The 26,617-nt window shown below is 43.2% G+C and overlaps 1 protein-coding gene across 5 annotated transcripts in view; it reads left to right on the top strand.

Annotated features, from left to right (window-relative positions):
• The window catches only part of ANO10 (anoctamin 10), a 214,115-nt gene that overhangs the window by 147,202 nt on the left and 40,296 nt on the right, over positions 1-26,617 (top strand). For 2 of the 5 annotated variants that reach the window (XM_061396153.1, XM_061396152.1), the window contains exon 12: positions 11,060-11,176. The exons of 2 other annotated variants lie outside the window; for them this stretch is intronic. In XM_061396153.1, coding sequence (XP_061252137.1) covers positions 11,060-11,176 — 117 coding nt within the window. Of the gene's footprint in view, positions 1-11,059; positions 11,177-11,649; positions 11,723-26,617 lie in introns of all 5 variants that reach the window. One more of the 5 variants, XM_061396155.1, reaches the window with a different exon arrangement.

Below are 26,617 nucleotides of genomic sequence, written 5' to 3'. Positions count from 1 at the left end.
CCTTCACTGCCATAAGGGTGCTGTCATCTGCATATCTGAGGTTATCCATACTTCTTGCAATCTTGATACCAGCTTGTGCTTCATCCAGCCTGGCATTTTGCGTGATGTATTCTGCATGTAAGTTAAATAAGTAAGGTGACAATATACAGCATTGACATAACTCCTTTCCCAATTTTGAACCAGTCTTTTGTTCCATGTCCAGTTCTAACTGTTGCTTCTTGACCTGCATACAGACTTCTTAGGAGGCAGGTAAGGTGGTCTCTTATTCCCATCTCTTTAAGAATTGTTCAAAAAAAAAAAAAAAGAATTGTTCAGTTTGTTGTAATCCACACAGTCAAAGGCTTTTGTGTAGTCAATGAAGCAGAAGTAGATGTTTTTCTGGAATTTTTGTGCTTTTTCTGTGATCCAACGGATGTTGGAAATTTGATCTCTGGTTCCTCTGCCTCTTCAAAATCCAGCTTGTACATCTGTAAGTTCTTGGTTCACACTGTTGAAGCTTGGAGACTATGAAACCTGGCTGATGTACATTACGTATCACTTTTTTATAAATACTTACTTGTTTTATTTTTGGCTGCGTCAGATCCTGGATGAGGCGCATGGGATTTCGTTGCTGTGTGCAGGCTTTCATCGCAGCACAGGCGCTTCTTTCTGCTTGTGCGGCTTGGGCTCGTCAGCTGTGGTGTGTGGGCTTAGCTGCACCATGGCATAAGGGATCTTAGTTTCCCAACCAGAGAAAGAACTTGCATCCCCTGCACTGGAAGGTGTATTCTCAACCACTGGACCACCAGCAAGTCCCTCCACTGCGAATCTTAAGCTTTCTTCATCTATCTCCTTTTTTTTTTGCTCTTCTGACTCAGTAATTTCAGGTAACCTGTCTTAGGGTTCATGGTTATTTTCTTCTCCTTGAGCAAGTTTGATGTTGAACCCATCTAGTGAACTTCTCAATTTAGTTATTGCATTCTTCAGCTCCAGAATTGGTTTAGTTCTCTATTTTTTTTTAATAGTTTTATCTCTTTGTTGGTATTTTCACTTTGTTTATTCATCATTTTCCTGATTGTGATTAGTTTTTTATCTGTGTTCTCTTGTAATTCATTAAGCTTCTTTAAGATGATTGTTTTACATTCTTTGCCATATAATTTATAGATTTCTGTTTATTTTGGGTCTTTTTTGAGATTTATTATTTTTCTTTATTGTGTCATATTTCCCTGTTTGTGTTGTTGTTAAATTTTGCTGAGATTTGGGCACTTGAAAAAACAGCCACCTCTCCCAATATTTACAGACTAGCTTTGTACAGGCAGAGACCTCCATTAGTCAGCCCAGCTAGAGATTCTGGGAATGTCTCAAACCTTTTCTGGAGATGGTGTCTTTGCTAGATTTGTTCATATAGTTTCCCAGTTAGAGAAGTCTGCTTGTTATCTTTTGAAAAAAGGGTTTGTAATCTCTTGCTCCCTCTGGTGTCTAACTTTAGTATTGCAGTTTCTCTGGTATTTTCAACAATCTCTCTCTTGTTCTCATTGCCCCTGCCCGCCCCAGGCACGCAAAGTATGAAGGATCCTCTCCAGTGCTCTGAGTCTATTGAGACAGTAACCAGTTCCTAGGGAATTCCTTTGATAGGATGGAACATTGAATGTATGTTTCATTTCTCTACTCTTGAAGGAGAAGCCGAGAGTAGATATTTTCTTGTGCCAAGTCTTTAGTAGGAGTCTGGTATGACCTTGGTCTCAACTTTCTTGGGCCTGGCAACCCCACCCAAGGAGCTCTCCCAGAAGACGACATGTTTTCTTTAAAGGGCAAGTCTTTGGCTTTAGTTCAACAGTAGAACTTGCGGTTTCTCTGTTACAGGGTGGCATGATTTTGGTGCTCTCGCAGGAGAAGATGAGCACACATCTTTCTACTCTGCCACCTTGAACCAGTCTCACAAGGTGGCATGAGAAAGGACCTCCTATGGCCCCAGGTTTTCTGAAGGCAATTCTTTAATGCATTCACTTTGGTGCTAACTCCTTGCCCCAATCCTTTCCTTTTGTGAGGCTGAATCCCACATTGGTTTTCTTCTGAGTCTCCTTTGGGAGGACCTGCCTTTGTCTCAGGAGACTTGAGCAGCACTTTCCACTCCATAAGCCCTATATCCAGAAGTTCTGGCAAATTGTCTTGCTTTCCAGTCTTGTTCTTTTTAGATTATATGTTTTGTCATTTCAGGAGACCCTGGGGAGGTAGGATAAGACGTGTGTGTGCTTGATCTACCATTTTAAAATGAAAATCACTGAGTTTTTTTCCCTTAAGTGCTTGATTCAATAATTTTTTCTGTCTCAGTTTCATTAATCATTTATTAATTGGCACTTGGCATTTAATTTATCTGATGATGAGGAGAGGATGCTTTTTTGAAGGACTTTCTTTTATTCAGTGGACTTTGAATGAAAAGAGGTAACCTGGCAGACCTACCTCTGTAGAAATCAAATTAGCTTTACAGAATTCCAAGAATTTATCTCTATTTGCATTTTCCATGTCAGCAGACACAGGGTTTGGGCACACTGCTACAAACACAGCTGCTACTGTCGATCATATTATGAATTTTCTAGTTTTTATAAAAATGGTTCCACTTGCTCACTGTGCATCTGGCTACTAGACTCCCAAGAGTCTGACAGCCCTGCAGTGACCACAGGTGAGCAACGTGGCGATGGCAGAACTTTACCGCTGGCGCCAGATAGCACGTAGCTTCTGAGTGCCAACTTTCTCTGGTCCTGCCTGTTCCTTTTCCGTTTCCCAGCTAAGACACGCTATAATCACTATTTGAAGCATGTTGTTACGGGTCGCCAACTCCTTTGTATTGGTTAGTTTCAGCATTCTACCCATTGCCCCACCCTACCCTCACTTTTTCTTTTCTCCTTTACTTTGTTTAGAATAAAGTTTGTGAGTTTCATTTTAAAGGAAGATAGTTGGCAAAGAATCACAATCATGGCCCACAAAATGTCTTCTCTTTTCACAGACAGGCTATGAAAATCCAGCCCAGCTATTCATTTCGAGGGTGTTTTTCTTCAAATCTGAGCAGATTTATATTTTATCTTAGGCTTTCTTTTATTTATGAAAACAAGTAAAAATAGCTAAAATGCTTTTTACAATTTTTTCCCTCTGTTCAGTTAGCATAAAATAGTTCCCAGCCTTGAACACATTTTCTGTGGGAAAAATATAAACGAGATTTTAAAAATTGATCTTTTGAAACACAGTGCTATAAATGTTATTTAGGTTTCTAGGCTAGACTACAAAAGCTTACTTAATCTATCATGATGCTCATCTTGAATTCTGGATCCTGGTATAAGAACTCAATAAGAAGAAAGTGAGGTCTAATTTGTCCTTTGCTGATCATTCAGACAATGTGGGTTGCTCTCTGCTTCTTTCTTTTTTTCTATTTGTTTCCAATAAGGAATGATTTGCTTTTCTCTCTTCCCCACAATGAATTTTTTTAACTTTTTATTTTATATTGAAATATAACCGATTAACAGTGTTGTGATAGTTCCAGGTGGACAGCAAAGGGACTCAGCTCTACATGTACATGTATCCATTCTCCCCCAAACTCCCCTCCCATCCAGGCTGCCACATAACCGTCTCTGCTTCTCTCTACCCCTCTTCCTTGAAGCTGGTTCCGTGTGTGGAAGCTCCTGTGGTGGTGCCTTCCGCATCCCACTTCCTAGCACTCATGGTGTGGTGGGTGGGGGGCGTATACAATGAGAGAGAACGTTTGCTGTGCTGTGCTTAGTCGCACTTGGTTGTACTTAGGCCGACTCTTTGAAACCCCACCGACAGCAGTTCGCCAGTCTCCTCTGTCTGTGGGGATTTTAAAGGCAAGAATACTAGAGTGGATTGCCATGCCCTTCTCCAGGGGATCTCCCCAACCCAGGGATCAAACCCAGGTCTCCCACTTTGCAGGCAGATTCTTTACCAGCTGAGCCACCAGGGAAGCCCCAGAATGTCTGCTAACTCCAGCCAATTAAATTAATAATTTGTGAATGGTGGTGCTTCTTAACCCTCCCAGAGTATTTTCACTTTTTAAAGATGATATGCATTAATCTAAATAAATCTGTAATAGGTGGAACTTCTGAAACTGTAGCCAAGTGGGGGAATAATCGATGTTCAGAAGATTTTGAGAGATAAAGTGAAAGAAGGCCACCATCAAAGCAATCTGGCCCTGCAGCAGTGCACTCTGTATTTGCACACTGTACGAATGCACAGTGATTGCTGTCTCCAGCTTCCTGGGCTCGAGATTAAAAGCCAGACTCTCTGAGCTACAGGTTGTGTGGTTTGGGTCTATTTACTGGGCATGTGGGCAGTGGTGACCAGGTGGGTTAGGAGCCAGGTGGGGCCCGTGTAGTTCATCTGTTACCTGAGGAGTAGAATCCCTGTGTTCTTTTCCACGTAAATATTTTTTCCTGCACAAAAATAATGCATATCTGTTAAAGACTAAAGATAAAGAGATCGCCCAAAGTGCCACCATCCAAACAAACTTTCATTATGGACATGTTGATATTTTTTCCAGTCTAGCTAAAAGAGTTGGCATTTTTATTGTTCTTTGAGACCCTTGAGACCCTTCCCCCCCTCGCCCCCCGCCCCCCGCCCCCCGCTGAGGACTGTGATTACCTGTTTTGAGGAAAGGATATTTACTGATGATTTGCAATTAGTTCTGTGAAAGAAAAGTGAGGACCCTACATGTGATTCTTACCTGTCCATCCTGGTTTTAAGTATTAAGTTGCATATCCTAAGCAATAAATGCCTTTTAAATTTCTGTGGTCTCAAACGTGTTCCCTTCAGTACTGTTGACACTCATGGTCACCCATCGCTCCTCGCCAGGGACCGTGCAGACTCCCTGTTTATGGCTAGCCTTACCTGGCACTCATCCTGGCTCTGTTCCCTGGGACTCCTTCCAGGATCTTCAGCTTTGACCGTGCTCCCCTCTGCCCCAAAGCCTCTCTCATGTTGAGGACTTACATCTTTAAAGAGCAAACCCCCGGCCAGCCCAGGCCTCCCTCCAGATGGGCCCTGGGCCCTCAGCCCTCCTTGACAGGCAGACTCTCTGAAGCCTGTCGCTGGTCCCTCCCTCCTCCAGCCTCACCCGCCAGGCTCTTCTCAGCCCTCTGAGTCCTGCCTCTGTGACCACTCCCACCAGGGCCACCGGAGGCTGCTGCTGGGTACCCCCAAACTTTCTTCCTCAGGCTTCGTGTAAACTTGACCTTCCAACACCCGCCTTGACTGGCTTCTTTCTCTCCGCTTTGCGTGCGTCTTTCCGGAGCCGCCTGGTTTCTGCCTGCCCCTGCCTGCTGCTCTCAGGCTTCTTGCTGACCCCTCCCCTTTGCCTGTCATTCATGTTTTGGTTCCCCGCTTCCATCCTCCGCCATCGTCTCGCTGCATCTCATCTGTTCTCCTTCACCGCACAGCCTTGGGCAACTCGTCCATTCCCGTGGCTTCATCGGCCCCTTGCCCACACATCAGTGATCCCAGATCTCTGCCTCCAGCCCTCCCACGAACTTGAGACCCGTCTATCACACCGCGTGCTGATGTCTATCTGCATTTAGACACTCCCCCAGATAGCTAAAAATCTATAGCCCGTGCAGACCCCTCCTCCCCTTCAACTGCCCCTCATCCTGGGCTTATCATTTGAATGCACGAGTCCCCTTGACTTCTGCTGACGAGCCCCCCAGTGATTCCTGGAGCTGCAGCCCCACTGCTCTCCCGCACACTCCAGTGTCCCTGCTGACTTGCCTGCACTTGCACACTTGTTCACTCCCCCCACCACAGCCGGAGAAGTCTGATGGAGTCATCTGCATTCATGCCTTCAGCTCCGCCTCACTCCTCTGCCAGGTTATGCAGCTCCCATGTCACTTGGCTTCCGGTTGCCTCTACAACCCTCTCCCCTCAGCACCCCCAGCCCTTTATGTGTGTGTCCTCTCTCTGGAAACACTTCAGCCCCCTTCTCCTTGCTGAGATAATTCCTTCTCATCGGTCAGGTCTCTGCTCAAACTCACTTCCTTCAGGGAATCCTCTCTGACCTAGTGAAAGTTGGGATTCCTGCTGGTCTAAGTGCCCCTGGTCCCAGTGTAGACCCAGCAGTAATACTCCCACATGGCAACGTGGTGGCCTGTCTTTACTCATCTCCCCACCTAGACTGGGAGCCAGAACATCTCTTTTGCTGCAGTGTTAAGGACACTTAGTCGTGAACAGAGGGGATACACCCAGGGCTGCCTCCTTGTTGGCTTTCGGTGGTGCCGGGGGCCAGTGAAGAATGCTTGGCTGTGTGGCTTGTGGAGGCTCTTCAAGAGCGTGACCCTGGAGCTGTTCAGTGGGAAGTTAAAAGCTTGAAATAAGTAGGTCTACTGGGAACCTATGCTGAAAATATAATTCTAAAGAAAATTATTTCTCTGCATATGGGCTTTTAAAAGCATTTTTTCTAATAGGGTATTTTTAGAAAAGTACACTGTAGAGTTGCTGTTCAGCTGCTCAGTCGTGTCCAACTCTTTGTGACCCCATGGACTGCAGCATGCCAGGCTTCCCTGTCCATCACCAACTCCCGGAGCTTGCTCAAACTCATGGCCACTGAGTCTGTGATGCCATCCAACCATGTCATCCTCTGCTGCCCTCTGCTCCTGCCTTCAGTCTTTCCCAGCATCAGAGTCTTTTCCAGTGAGTCGGCTCTTCACATCAGGTGGCCAAAGTACTGGAGCTTCAGCATCTGCCCTTCCAATGAATATTCAGGGTTGAATTCCTTTAGGATTGACTGGTTTGATCTCCTTGCAGTCCAAGGGACTCTGAAGAGCTTTCTCCAGCACCACAGTTCAAAAGCAGCAAATCTTTGGTGTTCAGCCTTCTTTACTGCCCTACTCTCACATCCATACATGACTTCTGGAAAAACCATAGCTTTGATTATATGGACCTTTGTCAGCAAAGCGATGTCTCTGATTTTAATATGCTGTCTAGGTTCATCATAGCTTTTTTCAAGGAGCAAGCATCTCTTAATTTCATGGCTGCAATCACAGTTCACAGTGATTTTTGGGGTCCCAAAAAATAAAGTCTTACTGTTTCCATTTTTACCCTATCTCTATGCCATGAAGTGAAGGGACCAGATGCCATGATCTTAATTTTTTGAGTTGGGTTTTAAGCCACCTCTTTCACTGTCCTCTTTCACTTTCATCGAGGCTCTTTGGTTCCTCTTTGCTTTCTGCCATTAAGGTGGTGTTATCTGCATATCTGAGGTTATTGATATTTCTCCCAGCAATCTTGATTCCTGCTTATGATTCATCCAGCCTGGCATTTCACATCATGAATTCTGCGTATCAGTTAAATAATATACAGCCTTGACATACTCATTTCCCAATTTTGAACCGGTCCTTTGTGCCATGTCCGGTTCTAACTGTTGCGTCTTGACCTGCATACAGGTTTCTCAGGAGGCAGGTAAGGTGGTCTGGTATTCTCATCTCTTTCAGAACTGTCTACAGTTTGTTGTGATTCATACAGTCAAAGCTTTAGCTTAGTCAGTGAAGCAGAAGTAGATATTTTTCTGAAATTTTCTTGATTTTTCTATGATCCAACAGACGTGGGCAGTTTACTGATCTCTAATTCCTCTGCCTTTTCAAAATCCAGCTTGTACATCTGGAAGTTCTCAGTTCATGTACTGTTGAAGCCTCAGTTCAGTTCATTCCGACTCTTTGTGACCTCATGTACTGCAGCACTCCAGGCCTCCCTGTCCATCACCAACTCCCAGAGCTTACTCAGACTCATGTCCATTGAGTCAGTGATGCCATCCAGCCATCTCCTCTGTCATCCCCTTCTCCTCTGCCTTCAATCTTTTCCAGCATCAGGGTCTTTTCCAATGAGTCAATTCTTCACATCAGGTGGCCAAAGTATTGGTTCAACATAGGTCCTTCCAATGAATATTCAGGACTTATTTCCCTTAGGATGGACTGGTTGGATCTCCTTTCAGTCCAAGAGGCTCTAAAGAGTCTTCTCCAACACCGCAGTTCAAAAGCATCAATTCTTCGGTGCTCAGCTTTCTTTATAGTCCAACTCTCATATCCATACATGACCACTGGAAGAACCATAGCTCTGACTAGATGGACCTTTGTTGGCAAAGTAATGTCTCTGCTTTTGAATATGCTGTCTAGGTTGGTCATAGCTTTACAGTATGAAAAGACAAAAAGATAGGACATGTTGAAGCGTAGCTTGAAGGATTTTGAACATTATCTTGCTAGCATGTGAAAGGAGTGCAATTGTGCAGTAGTTTGAACATTCTTTGGCATGGCCCTTCTTTGGGCTTGTAATGAAAACTGACCTTTTCCAGTCCTGTGGCCACTGCTGAGTTTTCCAAATTTGCTGACACATTGAGTGCAGCACTTTCACAGCATCATCTTTTAGGATTTGAAATAGCTCAACTGAAATTCCATCATCTCCACTAGCTTTGTTTGTAGTAATACTTTCTAAGGCCCACTTGACTTCATGCTCCAGAACGTCTGGCTCTAGGTGAGTGACCACACCATCACGTTTATCCGAGTCATTAAGACCTTTTTTGTACAGATCTTCTGTGTATTCTTGCCACCTCTTCTTCATCTCTTCTGCTTCTGCTAGGTCCATACCATTTCTGTACTTTATTGTGCACACCTTTACATGAAATGTTCCCTTGGTATCTCTAATTTTCCTGAAGAGATCTTTAGTCTTTCCCATTCTATTGTTTCCCTCTGTTTCTCTGCATTTTTCACTTAGGAGGGCTTTCTTATCTCTCCTTGCATTGTTCATTTAAGAAAGCTGTCTTCTCTCTCCTTGCTATTCTTTGGAACTCTGCATTCAGATGGGTATATCTTTCCCTTTCTCCTTTGAGTGGTTCACTATAGAGAACCCCAAAGGTTGTTGCTATGTAACCATGTTAAAATGACCTCCTGTTTTAACTAGTATTGTCTAATCAATATCAAGTTCTTTTCAATTCAAGAGAGTTTTATGGACATTTCATATGGAAACCCGGAGAAGGCAATGGCAGCCAACTCTAGTACTCTTGCCTGGAAAGTCCCATGGGCAGAGGAGCCTGGTAGGCTGCAGTCCATGGGGTCGCTAAGAGTCGGACATGACTGAGTGACTTCACTTTCACTTTTCACTTTCATGCATTGGAGAAGGAAATGGCAACCCACTCTAGTGTTCTTGCCTGGAGAATCCCAGGGACGGGGAGCCTGGTGGGCTGCCGTCTATGGGATCGCACGGGGCTGGACACAACTGAAGCGACTTAGCAGCAGCAGCAGCAGCATATGAAAACCATGAGGACCAAGGTCTGTGGCAGCCTTTCCCGGTCTCCCAGTAGCTGGTCCTGGTTCCCAAAGAAGAGTTGACACATCTCATAAGTCCCCTGTGTGCAAGGGAAAACCTCGGCAGGGTCTTCTTTCTCAGTAATTACTACTGAGACTCCAAAGAAGAGAAAATGGGGACAGACTTGTTAGGAGAAATGGAACAGGGCCCATGCCTGGATCATGGTGGGGCTCTGGCAACCTGAGGGCACACCACGCCATTTATAAAAAATAAAGGCGATTTCCTGCCTTAATTCTTCTGCTAAAGAGGTTAAGTCTTATATAAAATTATATCTCAGTAGTCCAGTGGGATGAAATAATGATACAGTATAGCTCTTTCTGAATTATTCATTTCTTATTTGTAGATTATATCCAGGTTCCTGTTAATTCACTTGGTTCAGAATTGCAACACATGATGTCATCTGTTTTATTTCCTTGTTTTCACATTCCAGACACCTAGTCAGTATCTTCCAATGCCTTCTTTGATCATGACAGTCACATTTCAGAGAAGACTACCCTTCCCTAGTCCATTCCAGACCTCCTATTAATGCCAGGCAGTCCCCGGCCTGCCCTGGGCTTCTGCCGGTTTTCAAGTCTTTGTGTTGAATTATTGCTTGTTCTGGCGTGATGCTGATTTCCTCCATTATTTCATGCTTCTCCCAGGAGATATCCACATGTTATTTATCCTTCATCCCTCATTTGAAAATATCACAATAAAGAAATCACTTATTTTTTTTAAACTGTCTTTTCTGCTAATTATTCAGTGCCACATATCTTAGAGGCTGTTCCCTCTCCTTCAGTGGTTTTCTTCATGCCTAATACCTACCTTGAATTTTTATTTTACAGCCTTTGATATTTACTAATACATGCCATCATCAAAGAGGCAACTTTATTCTTACAACCATTCAGGTTTCTGTGGGTGTTGGCCCTGGGTCACAAGATGATGGCAGCATTAGAGAAACACTGAGTCGAGGCTGCACGTCTGAGCAGCAGACTTAGCAGAGGAAGCGGTCCCTGCTGGCTTATTTCTGCAGAGAAAGAAGCATAATCACAAACCTCATATGATTATTTTAGAGAACCTCTATATGGCGTTGGTAGAGAAGAGAAATAAAATAGCCAGGTTCTAAGTTTCCCGTGTTATAAAGAGAGAGGACATACTCTACCTGTCTGTATTCTGCCTCACAATATATGGAGCCTGCAGCATAAAGTAGTACATTAGTCAGTCAGCTCATCAATACTTACTGATTGTCATTTCATGAAAGACACTGCAGCAGACACTGCTGGGGCAGCAGAGGACTCAAGGCCCCTGCTGTTTAAGGCACATGCATGTTTCATGTAACTCAGCCTGAAGCACAGCACAGCGGAGGGTGTGGTTACACAGAGAGAAACATGTGAGTGCACATGTGGCACCCTAAATATACTGGGAATTAAGACACAAGTAGAAGAATGCATTTTGTGGTAGACTTTTTAGAACAAACTTCATTTTTCATTGAGCCTAGCATATGGTATCATTGTAAGGGAATAACTGGTTTTAAAAGAAGAAAGCAAAGTAAGTCAGTAATGATTGAGTGGCCACAGTAGGGTGAAATGAATAGAAGTTACGGGCCTGGTTGATCTGTGGCTCATCACAGGCCAGTAGTTGGAAGTGACCCAAGATTAATGAGCAGGATCGCAGTGTTTCGGCGCTAACTTGCCTCCTTGCCCACATGGTCCAGGGTGTCCCGGCAACGTGTGCTTGTTCTTCTTTTCAGCACATGCTCCTGGCTTTGAAGTTCATCCTTGCATTTGCCATACCTGATAAGCCACGGCATATCCAGATGAAACTGGCCAGATTGGAATTTGAATCTTTGGAGGCGCTCAAGCAGCAGGTAAGGGCAGCTGTCCTGAGAATAAGAATGTATTTCTTTAGCAAATGCCAGGAGACATAAATCGGAGAATTGCTGCTCAGCACTTCCTGCAGCCTTGAAGTTAACCAGTTTAAGTAAGTATAGAAGATTCCAGTTTATTTTCTTTCATTTGTATTTGGATATAGTTGACAAACAATTGCATTCGTTTCAGGCGCACAGCAAAGTGATTCAGTTATACACACACATGCATCTGTTCTTTCTCAAATTCTTTAAGTTCTTACAGAATAGTGAGCACACTTCCCTGTGCTACGCAGTATAGTCCTTGTTGGTTACGTATTTCAGATATAGTAATGAATGTATTTCAGCCCCAAACTCCCTATTTACCCCTCCCCCATACCTTTCCCCTTTGGGAACCGTAAGTTTGTTTTCTATGGTTATGAGTCTGTTTCTCATTTTTACAAATAAGTTCACTTGTGTCGTTTGTTTTTTTTTAGATTACACATATAAGTGATACCACATGATGTTTGTCTTTGTCTCACTTACTTCACTCAGAATGATAATATCCAGGTCAGTCCATGTTGCTGCGAGTGGCATTATTTCATTCTCTTTGATGGCTAAGTGAGACTCCATTGTGTGTATGTACCTCAACTTCTTTATCCATTCACTTGTCGATGGGTGTCCAGGTTGCTTCCATCCCTAGCTATTGTGAGTAGGGCTGCTGTGAACACTGGGGTACACGTGTCCTTTTCAGCTGTGGTTTTCTCGGGGTATATGCCCAGCAGTGGGATTGTTGAGTTGTGTGGTAGTTTCATTCCTAGTTTTTAAGGAATCTCCATACCGTCTTCCATAGTGGCTGTATCATTTTGCATTCCCACCAGCAGTGCAAGAGGGTTTCCTTTTCTCCACACCCTTTCCAGAATTTGTTGTTTGTAGATTTTTCAATGATGGCCATTCTGACCTGTGTGAGGTAATAATACTTCATTGTAGTTTTGACTTGCATTTCTCTAATAACGAGCAATGTTGAACACCTTTTCATGTGTCTATTAGCCATCTGTATGTCTTCTTTGGAGAAATGTTTGTTTCAGCCTTCTGCCCACTTTTTGATTGGGTTGTTTGTTTTTCTGGTATTGAGCCAAATGAGCTTCTTATATATTTTGGAGATTAATCCTTGGTCAGTTGTTTAATTTGCTATTATTTTCTCTCATGCTGAGGGTTGGCTAATAATAATTGTAATGATCAGTCAGACCAGAAGAAAATTTAAATATTTATCTTGAGACTTCTGTTCATAGGAAATTTTAAAGTCTTCTTAAGTTTCCATTTTGTGCATAAAATTATTACAGCAAAGTATTAAAAAGTGATTGATAAAGACTTTCAAGCAAAAAAATATTTGATTAGGGTAAGATTCTTTGGAAGAAGTGGAAAGAAAATAGTACTTCAAGAAAGGAGAAAAGGAAAAACAAAATTTTTACTTATCATTAGGAGTATATTTGTGTCTCTTGAATGGATGGTGGTGGATATCACATCACTATAATGTTAAGCATTTCTTGGATATCTTTAAAAGAGTGACCTTAGAATTTACTTTTAAAATGTCAATATTCACAGTATGCTAGAAAATACATTTTGCAGCTATTTTAATTTATGATGAAATATTAGATGTCAGCTTAAAATTGTATGGGAGGGCATTTGGCATTCAAAACTTTTAGGGGTGATGTAAGCAGAAATTGTTTTAATTGAACAGCATTGTCTATGGAAGAGTTTTGGTAAATCAGGTTTCTCCACTGATTCCATTTCTAGTGAAGTTTCATAGACTGGGGCAGGCTGGCTGTGTACACACGTTTCCTCCAGGTCAAGGAGGTCTTATTTCATGTTAGTTAAGCTTTCTTCTCCTCTCACTTAGGATTTCACCCTGCCATGAATTTGTTCTAAAAAGCAAAGGGTCTTTCTCAGTGCTGGAGATGACTAGCACGTCTCATGTTACTGAACATATTTACCTGAAAGCCCTACTTCAGATTTGTCATATTTGCTTTGGAGGGATTGATGGATAATAGTGTTTACTATGGATGTGACTAAGTAATGTCCCCAGTCCTCTCGGCTCCTGGATTCATCTTCAGATACTCCCTAGCTGACAGTGAAGCAAAGTCCAGAGTCAAAGATGAGTTTGGTTTACGCTCATCTTCATTGAGAAGTGAAACATTAACCTAAAGTCTGTCTATTTTTTTAAAAGACGAAAACCTCTAAGTGATTTTAAGCCTCTCTGAGGTCTTTTCTCCGGAGGACATAGACATGATTCTCTGATTAACATCCCTAGGAAAATGTGATTTTGGTGTTGATTTTACTGTTAAGTCTCTGGTGGAACAGAGGTACCCAGGAGGTGTTGACTCTGTGTGTGTGTGTGTGCACACGTGCTCAGTTGTGTCCAACTCTTTGCAGTCCCATGGGTTGTAGCCCCAGGCTCCTCTGTCCTTTGGGATCTTTCTGACCCAGGGATTGAACCCCCATCTCCTGCGTCTCCTACGTTGGCAGGATGGATTCTTTACCACTGAGCCACCTGGGAAGCCTGTTGACTCAGTATGTGTATCAAATGCCTCCATAGAGGGTGTTCTCCTTGCCCTGAAGGTGACATAATCTGTGCAGATGCAGCTCCAGTGTCTTGGATCCAAGTAGGGAGGGAGTCATGTTGAGTACTTGTGGTTTCCTAGGGCCTGGACTGCAAACCCAGGAAAAGCATCCTTCCCCCCACCTCCCACCCCTGCTGGTTTTCATTAAAATTATAATCTGAGACTAAAATCCATCCAGAGTACAACCTGGGCAGAAGGTCCTCTCTTGCTCTCTTGTCTCCTTCTGGCCCAGGGCTTTGCTGTGTGCTTGACACCGCTGCCTGGGTCACCAAGCTCACGCTGCTGCCAGTTGGAGACAAAGATTTTCATCATGTTTCCTCCTTAGTCTCACTGTGCGGAGGTTCTGGAAGGTCATAGGTGTGGAAGGTCACCCATTTTGTGCTTTTCAAAAACTCTAATTCAGTGGCATGTCTTTAGTTTACTTGCCCAACTAGTGTCATTTCTAGGATATAGAGTTTTTCTTTTTCTTTTTCACTCTGATGTTTACCTGTGTGTTTTGTAAACAAGTGGAGCTTCACCTCACTGGGCTGTTCCCGTGGACTAAAGGCAGAGAGGAGGGCTTCTGCCACATCTTCTGGTTAGTTGGGCCCTGATCAGAAGTGGAGTTATGGAAAACATTTTTAAGAATAAATCTCATTAGTGCCGAGCCTGTCGCCAGACTCTTTCACTGTCAAGTGACCAGAAATTGACAACAGACTTGTCAATAGGAAAGATCATTCATGAATAATTATTATATTGTGTTTAATTTATATTTGAATTGCTACTTTTCAATTCCATTTCCATTTTATGGACAAACGCGATTGAGAAATTTAAGTCATTGGACAGTTCTTTTTTGTGTGTAATTTTGTTTATTTTATTTTTGGCTGTGCTAGGTCTTTCTTGCTGCACGGACTTTTCTCCAGTTGCGGAGAGTGGGGCCTGCTGCTCTGTAATTGTAGTGTGCGGGCTTCTCATTCCAGTGGCTTCTCTTGTTGTGGAGCTCGGACGCTAGGGTGCGTGGGCTTCAGTAGTTGCCGCGTGGGCTCAGCAGCTGCAGCTCTCAGATTCTGGAGCACAGGCTCAATAGTTGTGGCATGTGGGCTTCATTGCTCTGTAGAAGGGGGGGGGTCTACATGGATCAGGGATCAATCCTGTGTCTCCTGCATTGGCAGGCGGATTCTTTACCACTAAGCCACCAGGGAAGCCCTGGAAAGTTCTTACATTGGGCTGTACATCTTGAAAGTAAAACTTTCAAAAACGCATGTGTTAGGAATTCCCTGGTGGTCCACTGTTTAGGACTCCAAGCTTTCACTGCCTAGGGTTCAGCCCCTGGTAGGATAACTAAGATCCCGAAAGCTGTGTGGTGCAGCCAAAAAAAAAAAAAAAACATATTTTTAGGCACCACACCATGAAGATTCTGTTCCCCTAAGTCTAAGGTGGACCCAGATTACCTACATTTAAAAGACCCTTACTTTTGCTCCAGGAACCTTCTCCTCAACCCCAGCCCCCAGCAAATCTGGATCCCAAGTACCGTCAGGTGAATGCTGAGAAGGAGCAAATTCTGAGTCAGGTTCTGCCCCAGGAATAAGTCAGGTAGCATATTCACACCTCAGATTTTTGTTTAATAAAATAAAAGGCTGGACTCGTGGGCCAGAAATGTGCATGTTTTAGCGAACACCCAAGTGATTCCAGTGCGGGAGGTGTGGACCCACCGGGGGACCCACTGTGCTCTATGGACATGGCTGTTCCTCCAGCTCATGGGGCAGGGGCCGCGGGGAGTGGGGGAGTGCACATGGAGAAGAAGGATACCCAGAGCAGTTCTTTTCTCAGCATCAGATAGGAAACTGTGGCATTTCTAAATACATAAGCAAATGAGCTATACTTGAAGGTGAGAGGCAAACTGGGGAAAATAAAATTGTTTGCTTTGCAAAGGGCATCTTGAAATGATTAGACTTCAGTCGGTGAGACCTTTACAGAGAATTCTAGACAGTAAATATCAGCCTAGTGATGCCCTTTTATTTCTTTTCAAATTGATGTATTCAACTCTCAGTAATTTTTAAGATCCAGTTAAAAATAGAAAGGAGTCTTATCCAGGTACCATTTGCTCCCTGGCTGGCCTGGAGCACAAGGACACGACATCCTCAGTACAGTCATCCTTCTGGGCAGACCGCCCTCTCAGGAGCCGAGCGCCCACGGAAAGCCCGGGAGCTGGTCCAGTGGAGCCTCTAAGAAAGAACAGCCTCAGAAATCAGTTGAAAGAACAAATAAGGACTTGAAGAAGATGCCACGATGTGAATTATGGCCCTCCAGGGTTCTAACCAGATGTGAGACCTTGACCAGCTGGCCGTCTGGGCCAGCCTGCACGAAGTAACATTTTTGTTTTCTAGGGTTACGTGTTTTTAAGCCATTTCTGACGTTTCCCAGGAGCTTCTGAACTTTCCTTTCCCTGCCTATTTGTGCTCTCAAGGTGTGGTAGCAAGATCTGCATTCTTAATGGAAAGTTAGGAGTTTCACAATGAGGAATGAGGATGTTAAAGTATTTGACAATTGAGTATGTAATCACATGTTGGTCTGCCAACATGTCGTTCAGAAGGAAATATTGAATCCAGATAAAGAACTGACTGCTGAGGAGCCGGTTATGGAGGCAGTTGGTGCCGAAGCCTCCATCGTTGGGGAGGGGATGGTCCATTTCCCTGGGCGCCGAGTCGGCCCCAGCTTCATGAGCCCAAGTGACCTAAAGGTAAACTGAAGTCCACAGTTCCGGCAGACCCTCTGAGCTGGCTTCTCCCTCTCTCCCATGTCAGGAGTTTGTCTCACAGCCTTGTGCAGCTTCGGGGCAAGTGGGTTGACCCCCTGTTTTGGAGTCTCCACAGATGGCCCTCGCACACACGGGCAGAGTGAGGCAGCAGTGACACAGTGTGACACACCCATGTGAAGCAGGGCAGTGGCAGGGAGATGAGTTTGGTGACGGAGGAGGACCACCTCAGGCTTGGGTGCCCTGACTCACTGGGCAAACCAGGAGTGAGATGGTTGGTGAAACGGTGCCACGAAACCAGAGGGAATGGCGCGTCAATTCCACCTTTGCAGCAGCCCCGCCTGTTTTCATAAGAGCACAGCCGGGCAGTGGCGACGACCAAGGGTAGTAGCAGACAGCAAGCAGTGGGAGGACGGCTGAGCCAGGCATTCTTCTAAGCCTTCCACGTGGGCTGCGACTCCTGATAGCAGCGCTCGGAGGTGGGCTCCGTTAGCTGTTTGCACTTGATTTTTCACATGGTACATTTCTCTCCAATTCATAAATGATAACTGTCGTCAAAGTAACTAGTGCACTAGCAAACACTGGTTCATGTACCTCTTACTGAGACCCCAAAGCAGGTCTCCTCTTACTTTTGGGTCTCACAGAGTCACACTGCTCGTAACCCTGACCACCCAGGGACCCCAGGCACTGCCAGCTGCTCAGACCCTCCCTCCCCGGAGAGCCCCCCTCTGGCATGTGACAGAGGGGCCTGGCGCCCACTTCTGTGTATCTACCCCTCTACCCCTCTGCCCTTGGCCAGGTGACGCCTTTCATACCCAAGTCCCCTCAGCCAGCTCTGACTAAATCTCCACTTAATCAAACTGAGTTTGTTGACTCATACATAGTTCAGAAGCTAATACATTAGGTAAATGACAAATGATGTCCTTGGACAAAAAAAGAGGAATCTTAAAATAGGTGCTCGGGCAAAAATGGAAACAGTTAGGTCATATGCCTTTCTGGGATCACTGGGGAAGGGAATACATTCTGAGGAATTACATGAGAGCACTTTAGAAGGACTCCATGCCTAGCCTTGATGAAGCCCAAATCCTACTTTTTCTGAAAGGACCGACTATGGTTGATATCAGTAAAAAGGGTAGCTCCCAAAGAGACCATAAAATAACCCTGAATCAAGCCAGATAGAATTCTAAAGTAGTTTTTGCTTGACTCTGGAATAATCCTGTCCCTACCACTGTTGGTTAGGGTTTTTTTTTTTCCCCTCTGCAGTTTTTGCTCTGACTGAAGAAAAAACGTTTTGAAGTGCATGAAGGCGTCCAGACACTAGAATAAGATGCTTCACGGAAGCCCAAGAAAGCCTCTGATCATTTCTGTCTCCGTAGTAAACAATGTATATAAATTGCTACTTACTCTCATCTCCTAGTCCTCTGGGAAAAATTTAATATTTGTACATTTGATTATTCCCCCAGATGTAAAAGACATGGCTAAATCAGGGCCAGATTTATTTTTTCTTCTGGAAATTACTGAATAAGCCATGGAACAGAATAAAATGTAGCATCTTCCTAGTCACCGTATGAGTTGATGAGCCGCAGTGAGGGCAGAAATGGCCTGGAAGCAGAGCTGTCCTCGGCAGAGAAGGGCCGCAGGTTCACTGTGCTCTGGGACTGATGCCCTGTGCTTTGGACCGTATGTCATTAAAATACGTCTGTGTTTGTAAAGGAAAAAATTCACCCTATAATAAACTATTCTAGAAATTTCAGAATGCTTGGAACTGCATGTTTAAAAAGAAAAGAAAGATGTTTTCTGGTGAGGTATTAAAAGTTCTTAGAGTTCCAGTCTCAGCTTCTATACTAGATTAGTGATTATACTGCCTTGAGGGCCCACATGTGTGAGAGCAGGTCTTCCTTCTCCACATAAATGCGTGGGCTGTTAGAAATACATCTATTTATTTTAAAAAAAAAAACAAATGTTCTAAGATGTATTTTTTTTTTAATTTATTGGAGTATAATTGCTTTACAGTGTTCTGTTATTTTCAGCTATACAGCAAAGTGAATCAGTTATATGTATACATGTATCCCCTCTTCCTTGGATTTCCTTCCCATGTAGGTCACCAGGAGCACTGAGTTCCATGTGCTATACAATAGGTTCTCATTGCTGCTGCTGCTAAGTCGCTTCAGTTGTGTCCAACTCTGTGCAACCCTGTAGACGGCAGCCCACCAGGGTCCTCTGTCCCTGGGATTCTCCAGGCAAGAACACTGGAGTGGGCTGCCATTTCCTTCTCCACTGTTCTCATTAGTTATCTTTCTTATACATAGTAGCATATGTATGTCAATCCCAATCTCCCATTTCATCTCACCTGGCTTCCCCCCTCTTGGTGTCCATACCTTGGTTCTCTACATCTCTGTCTTATTTCTGCTTTGCAGATAGGTTAATTTGTACCATTTTTCTAGATTCCACATAAATGCCTGAATACACAATATTTGTTTTTCTCTTTCTGACTTACTTCATTTCTAGGTCCATCCACATCCCTGCAAATGGTACAATTTTATTCCTTCTTAAGGCTGAGAAATATTCCATTGTATGTATATGTGCCACATCTTCTTTACCCATTCCTCTGTTGATGGGCATTTAGGTTGCTTCCATGTCCTGGCTATTGTAAACAGAGCTGCAGTATACATTGGGGTGCATGTGTCTTTTTGAATTATGATTTCCTCCAGGTATGGCCCAGGACTGGGATTGCTGGGTCATATGGTAGTTCTAGTTTTAGTTTTTGAAGGAACCTCCATACTGTTCTCCGTAGTGACTGTATCAATTACATTCCCACCAACAGTGTAAGAGGGTTCTCTTTTCTCCACACCCTCTGCAGTATTTATTGTTTATAGTTCTTTTTGATGATGGTTGTTCTGACTGGCAGAGAAGGCAGTGGCACCCCAATCCAGTACTCTTGCCTGGAAAATCCCATGGACAGAGGAGCCTGGTAGGCTGCAGTCCATGGGGTCACTAAGAGTCGGGCATGACTGAGCGACTTCCCTTTCACTGTTCACTTTCACGCATTGGAGAAGGAAATGGCAACCCACTCCAGTGTTCTTGCCTGGAGAATCCCAGGGACAGAGGAGCCTAGTGGGCTGTTGTCTGTGGGGCTGCACAGAGTCGGACACAACTGAAGCGACTTAGCAGCAGTAGCAGCAGCATTCTGACTGGAGTGAGGTGATATCTTATCATTTTGATTTGCATTTCTCTAATAATTAGTGATGTTAAGCATGTTTTCATGTGCCTTTTGGCCATCTGTATGTCTTCTTTGGAGAAATATCTGTTTAGGTCTTCTACCCATTTTTTGATTGGTTTGTTTTTTTGATATCAAGCTGCATGAGCTGTTTGTATATTTTAGAGATTAATCCTTTGTCCATTGCTTCATTTGCAAATATTTTCTCCCATTCTGTGGGTTGTCTTTCTTCTTGTTTATGGTTTCCTTTACTGTGCAAAAGCTTTTAAGTCTCATTAGGTCCCATTTGTTTGTTTTTGTTTTTATGTTTTATTATCCTAGGAAGTGGATCAGAGAAGATCTTGCCACTATTTATGTCAAAGAGTGTTCTGTTTATGTATTCCTCTAAGAGTTTTTAGTGTCCAGACTTACATTTAGGTCTTTAATCCATTTTGAGTTTATTTCTGTTTATGATGTTAGAGAGTGTTCTAATTTCATCCTTTTACATGTAGCTATCCAGTTTTCCCAGCACCACACGTGGAAGAGACTGTCTTTTCTCCACTGTATGCTCTTGCCTCTCTTGTCATAGATTAGGTGACCACAGGTGTGTGGGTTTATCTCCGGGCCTTCTATCCTGTTCCATTAATGTATATTTCTGTTTTTTGTGCCAGTACCATACTGTCTTTATTACTGTAGCTTTGTTGTTCTAAGATATTAAAAGACTGTATTATTGGCTTTATTAATATCAAAGATATATTTCTGTGGCTACCAGACTAGAAGCATCTTAGAGACAGGATTGCTTCAGACACAGAATTCATATCTGTTGAATGAATGAGTCAGTAATTAGGTGATGGGCCACAGCCTCATCCCTTTGTGCCTTTTTCTGTTATTAAATTGTAGTCCTTTGGCTTTGAGGTTGTCCTCTGTGTGTTAGATTTGGGATTTAGGAAACCATCGTTGAGTTCTTACTGTGTCAGGAAGCCATAGGCTCTTTTAAAAATTACTTCCATTTTTAATTACTAGTAAACTGTTAAAATGGAAAACCTCTTTTTAAATATAATAAATAATATTATTTTGCATGGATTTCCAATGCTACAGAACCTCAGGGATATGATTGAATATCGTATCATATAGTGAATGTAAACCTGAGATTGGGCTGGAAATACAGTGATTGAGAGCCTTGGAAATTGAGCCTTTAAAGTAAATCCGTAAGAGTAGGATATATAGTGATTTGCTTCTTTCTCCTAAGAATAGAATGCAGAAAACAGGAAATATTCAGATTTAAGGACTTCCTGAAATATTTAACTAAAGGAAGGTAACCATTTCATGTTGATAACAGCTCTAAGAATATAAGTAGTTAATTCTACTGAATTCATAATGAGTCAAAATTAAAGTACAGACATTAAAATTCAGCAACAAATATCGAGGACATGGTATGGTCAAAGCACAAAAATGTGGAGCATCACAAAGTCCCATAACTCATATGATTGTCAAATGGTAGAATTGAAAAGCCTGTAGAAAAGACCCTGTCCCAAAGGCAGACTGTACAGTCTAAGGAAAGGGTCATTAGCTATGGTTGTTACCTTCCAAAGTGGTCTCCAGTGACCCCTGCCTCCTGGCGTCCATACCCTGGGAGTCCCCACCAACCCTCTACTCTGTTTGGTCTGTGTAATCAGTAGAGTACTGCAGAAGTGTTGGTATGTCTCTTCTGGGGCTAGGTCATAAGACAGACATTGTGGCTTCTGCCCTCTTCTCCCTCGTGGATCATTTGCTTTTGGGAAGTTAGCTGCCATGCTGTGAGAACACTCTACATTAGGTAGGTCATCCAGAGGACACAACTGCTGGTTGGCCCCAGAGGTGGATGTAGGCAGTTGAGGCTCCTCAGCCCTCCCCCGTCCTTGGAGTGTACGTTCTGCCCACCATTCCCACACTGGGAGCGGTTTCAAGGACGCAGCCTTGAGGGAGTCATGTCTTGTGCCTGTGACTGAACCCAGTGAAAGCCTTTATATTAATTTTTAAGGTTTTGATGGGTGGATGCAGAGATCTTGCAGCCATCCAAGACAAGCGTTGTCTGTAATTTCTTTTGTTTATTAAAATTTCCCCCTAGCAGTCTGGAGTGCTCTTCCCCTTTTTTTGGTCTCTCTTTGCCCACCATGTAAGGGGGCCAGTCACCTGGGGGATTCCTGAAGTTGCAGACCAACACTCAGGCCACCAGTGGAGAGGCCCACATGACTAGGAATGTGATTGACCACCAATAGCCACGTGAACAAACCATCTTGGAAGCACATAGTCTAATCCAGGGGTTGGCAGACTTTTTCTGTAAAAATATAGTAAATACTTTAGGTGTGTGGGCCATAGACTCTCTCTTGAACCTACTCAGTCCTGCTATTATAGAGCAAAAGCTGCCATGCCCAGTATGGGAATGAAAGGAAGAGACTGTGTTCCAATAAAACTTTATTTACAAGAACAGGCAGTAGGCCAGGTTTGGCCTGAGGACTGCAGCTTATCACCCCTCCTGTAGCCTGTCAAGCCTTCAGAAGACTGCAGTCACTGCCTGTGTTCTGACTGAAGCTTCCTGAGAGTCCCTGAGCCAGAGCCACCCAGCTGCTTCCAAATTCCTGAGAATAAATACTTAATGTTTAAGCCACTAAGTTTTGAAGTATTTTGTCACACAATAGTAGATAACTAAATAGGTAACTAATCCAGGAAAGGAGGCTGGCTGACAGATGAACAAAGCTTGGCTGTGAGTTGATAACTATTGAAGCTAGGTGGTGGGTAGCACCATGGAGGTTCATTATATTATTATCTCTACTTCTGTGTAATAAAAAGTTAAAAGGAATCCCCAAAAAACAGAAAAAGAAACTATTAGAGAATTATCTAAAATCAGAGCATCAATAAATCCTGGTGCTTGTGCTGCTCACCCATGTCTCTGGCTCTGAACCCTGTGTTCTCTTGGCCCCCTCTTCTAGCAAAGCCTTGGCTGTTTGCCTGTATTTTTCCATCGATTCATTGCCACATTAATACTTTCAACTTAATATCCAAGATAGTTCTTTGAACTTTGATGCCATTGCTGCTGTTGAACCATCTTTGAGGCTTTTCCACTTCTTTATTCCTCTACACTGTTGTTGCTGTTCAGTCACTAAGTTGTGTCCAACCCTTTGCGACCCCGTGGACTGTAGCCCACCAGGCTCCTCTGTCTCCTCTGTCCATGGAGTTTTTCCAGGCGTGAGAACTGGAGTGGGTTGCCATTTCCTTCTCTAGAGGATCTTCCTGGACGAGGGAACGAACCCACTTTGGAAACAAACCCCTGCTTTGGCAGGCGTACTCTCTACCTCTGAACCACCTGGGAAGCCCCTCTTTACACTGTAGACTGTAAAAAACAGTCATTACCGAGAGATGGAGCCCTGTTCAAAGATCTACAGAGTCCAGCCTTGACATGACCTGGGGTATAATAATAGTTTACATTCTTACTGATCTTGCTTCTCAGGAGGATACTAGCAAATCCAATACCTTAATGAATTCTTACACAGCCTGGGAGGGTAGGTCTGGCAGGTTTCACTCTAGCATTTTATAGATGAGAAATTTGGAGACTCAGAGTTTAAATGGCCTTCCCTGGTGACTCAGACAGTAATGAAATCAACTACAATGCAGGAGACCTGGGTTCAATCCCTGGGTCTGGAAGATCCGCTGGAGACGGGAGTGGTTACCCACTCCAGTGTTCAGCAGGGTCCAGAATCTAGCCTCTGGTCCAGTGTTCTTTCTTCCTCCCTGTACCACCTCTCCCGGGCTTGAGGAGAAGCAGGTAGAATTTGACTTCAAATGAAATGACTATGTGAAATACCTCACACAGCACTTGGCACATGGGCTCTCAGTCAGTGTGTTTACATTCCCTTTAAAACACCTTCGAAATTGGAAATCACCTTGACAGGGTTTTAACTGGCAGTATAAATGATAATGTGTTAATTGTTAGGTGCATGAAATAGATATTTGAAATAACCTATCTTTTGATTGATTACACTGATCCCCAAAAGGGTTCTTGTGTTTGATTCAGAGAACAGGTCTGGATTATTCTGCTTCTGTAGTTCCCCAGGACAATCATGAAATAAGCTTTAGTGTTAGATTTTGAACAGCTCATGCTTTCTGTACACTTAACCAAATGTCTTTGGTGATGACATTTACAAATGAGATACAACTTTGAGAACAGGCGAAGAAGGTAGTGGGAAAGCAGAGAGCAAAATGCCAAATGTGAAAAAATGCCTCTGAATGCCAAAACTCAGTTCACCAGGACATCATCTCTCTCCTTTATTCTTTCAGAGATCTGTTTAAATAATGTTGTGTGTTCCTATCCTTAGCATGTGGTTAGGAGGAAATGAATTTTTCCGTCAAACATTTTTGAGTTTTCATTTCTTTCCTTCCTATTGGTGGCAGTCCTTTTAGATAAAGTCTACAAGGCACTTACTACTGGCCAGGTAACTTTGTTTTCAGGGCTGTAGCTTTATATCCTTCATTCTCCCCCCACCCTAAGGCAAATTTGGGGAAAAAAATCTCATTTGTTTGGCATCTTATATTGTTATTTGTTATTTTGAATCTTAAGTTTCTCTCCAGTTCTTCATTCAAGTTGCTTAAAGCAGTGTTTTTGTGGGTAGATTTTCAGCTTCTTTTGTTTAAATTGTTTTGGGAAAAAAATGATAATCGTATTTTAAATTTGCAAGTCTGGTTTTAGTCATAGGCACGAGAGAAAAATGAGCTGCCAAATGTCTGGAAAACACAACTCCAACCTCCTCTACTTTCACATGTTATAAATACTGCTTTGAGTAGAAACAGAAAAATCCAGATTGTTTTTTTTTAAAACTTCTTGGACTAATGGATTCACCATTTTTTAAGGTATGTTGTAGAAAACCATTTGCAAAAACTTGAATCTGGTTTATTTAAACTGTATGCAGGATAGCATGCACAAATCATTGTGAAAATGATCTGTGATTAAACAATTACAGTCAGAACAGTGTACTAAGGAATTGTAATTCTCACAGTCTCTACTGAAATACTGACCTTAAAGGAAGTGTGTAGATCCTCTGAGGATGTACAGTGTGCCAGGAACTGGGTGGGTGGTTTGCAAATGGCTTTTGGCATCAGGTATAGGTGTCTTGGGAATTCCAGCTTTACCATTACTGAGTAACTGGACAAGTTCCGAAACCTCTCTGGGCCTCAGTTTCATCCTCTGTAAAATGGGCATAATGTCTGGAACAAACACATGGGGTGAGCAAGTAGATGGAGGCACAAATCAGAGCCTCTAAATCTATGGCTTTTCTACCATTTTCTACCATAGAACAAATGGGTATAAAGAACAGACTTTTTTTTAATTGGAATACAGTTGCTTCACAGTGTTGTGTTAGTTTCTGCTGTGTAGTGAAGTGAATCAGCTATATGTATGCATATATCCCCTCCCTCTCGAACCTCCCTCCCACCCCAGTCCTCTAGGCTGTCACCAGGCTGAGGTCCCTGTGCTTTGCAGCAGGTTCCCACTAGCTGTCTGTTTTACACATGGTAGTGGTTATACATCCCAATTTCCCAATTCATCCCACCTTCCCCTTCCTGCTCTGTGTCCACATATCCATTCTCTACATCTGCGTCTCTATTCCTGCCCTGCAAATAGGTTCTTCTGTACCATTTTTCTAGATTCTACCTATATGTGTTAATATATGATGCTTGCTTTTCTCTTTCTGATTCACTTCACTCTGTATGACAGACTCTGGGGTCCATATATATCTCTAAAAATGATCCAATTTTGTTCCTTTTTATGGCTGAGTAATATTCCATTATATATATGTACCACATCTTCTTTATCCATTCCTTTATCCTTTATCCATTCCATATCCATGTTAATGGACATCTGAGTTGTTTCCGTGTCTTGGGTATTGTACAGAGTGTTGCAGTGAACATTGGAAGGTATGTATCATTTTTACTTATGGTTTTCTCAGGGTAAATAACAGACTTCTCAGTGGAGTGCCACAAGAAACTTTTGGCCACTAGGAAATAAAATCCTCCTTTTTAATAGTTCATCCATGGAGATCCTGCCGAAGAGAAATAACTACTTACTTTGAAAATTGCCCTGCTTTCTGGCAATGAGCAGTCTTGGATCCCTCCAAGCCCTGGGATTCCTTAAAAATTGTTGCTGTCCAGCTGTATTTTAACCCCTAACAAGCCCTCTTGAAATTCTAATCAACAAAAATTAATTTGGATTTCAAGTGGATTCTGGAAGTGAAGAGTGGTGGCAGGTCACCGGATGGCACCCCTTCCTTCAGAAATCACAGTGGGGCTCTCAATGGATGGTTCTTCTTGGGCTTATGCTTGAAAGTCTTTGCTCATTCAGTGGCAGAATTCACTGAGTGGTAGAAATGAATTAGAGCCTAGAGTTTCTCATAAGAATAATGATATTAATTCACCATGGTAGAGCTGAGCTCCAGGTATAAAATTCTATAGAATCTTTGCGTGCCAGTCAGTCGCTGTTCTCCTTTCTTTTACCCCCTCCTCCCACTCCTCATCTTTATCTCTTCTTTCTTTTTCAGTTTTCCAAGAAAGGAAAAGGGCAGAGTAGCCACTCTGAATTTGTTGATGTCCAAAAGCCTTCCCTTAACCTTCATTCTTTGTCTTTGGGTTACTAGTTGGAACCTCTTTTTTTGGCTTCATTTCCTTTTAGTAAATTATCCTGCTTTTCCTTCCATTTATCTTTGCAGGGGCTCGTGCATCCCTTTTGTTCTGCTGTTTCTGTCTTTCAGCCTCCTAGGACTTAGTCTCACACCCTTTCCAGGGATGAGCTCAGGCCCAGAGGTCTGTGCTGCCAGCCAGCCTTCCTGCTGGGGAAGCTGTTGAGGATTACGTCCGTCATAAGGCCTGGCTTCTCTGAATGGTTGTGG

The sequence above is a fragment of the Bos javanicus genome, chromosome 22, assembly GCF_032452875.1.
Source record: "Bos javanicus breed banteng chromosome 22, ARS-OSU_banteng_1.0, whole genome shotgun sequence".
In the NCBI taxonomy this organism is placed as follows: domain Eukaryota; kingdom Metazoa; phylum Chordata; class Mammalia; order Artiodactyla; family Bovidae; genus Bos; species Bos javanicus.
Note: the sequence above shows the minus strand (reverse complement) of the source record. Positions and strands in the feature narration are given on the sequence as shown.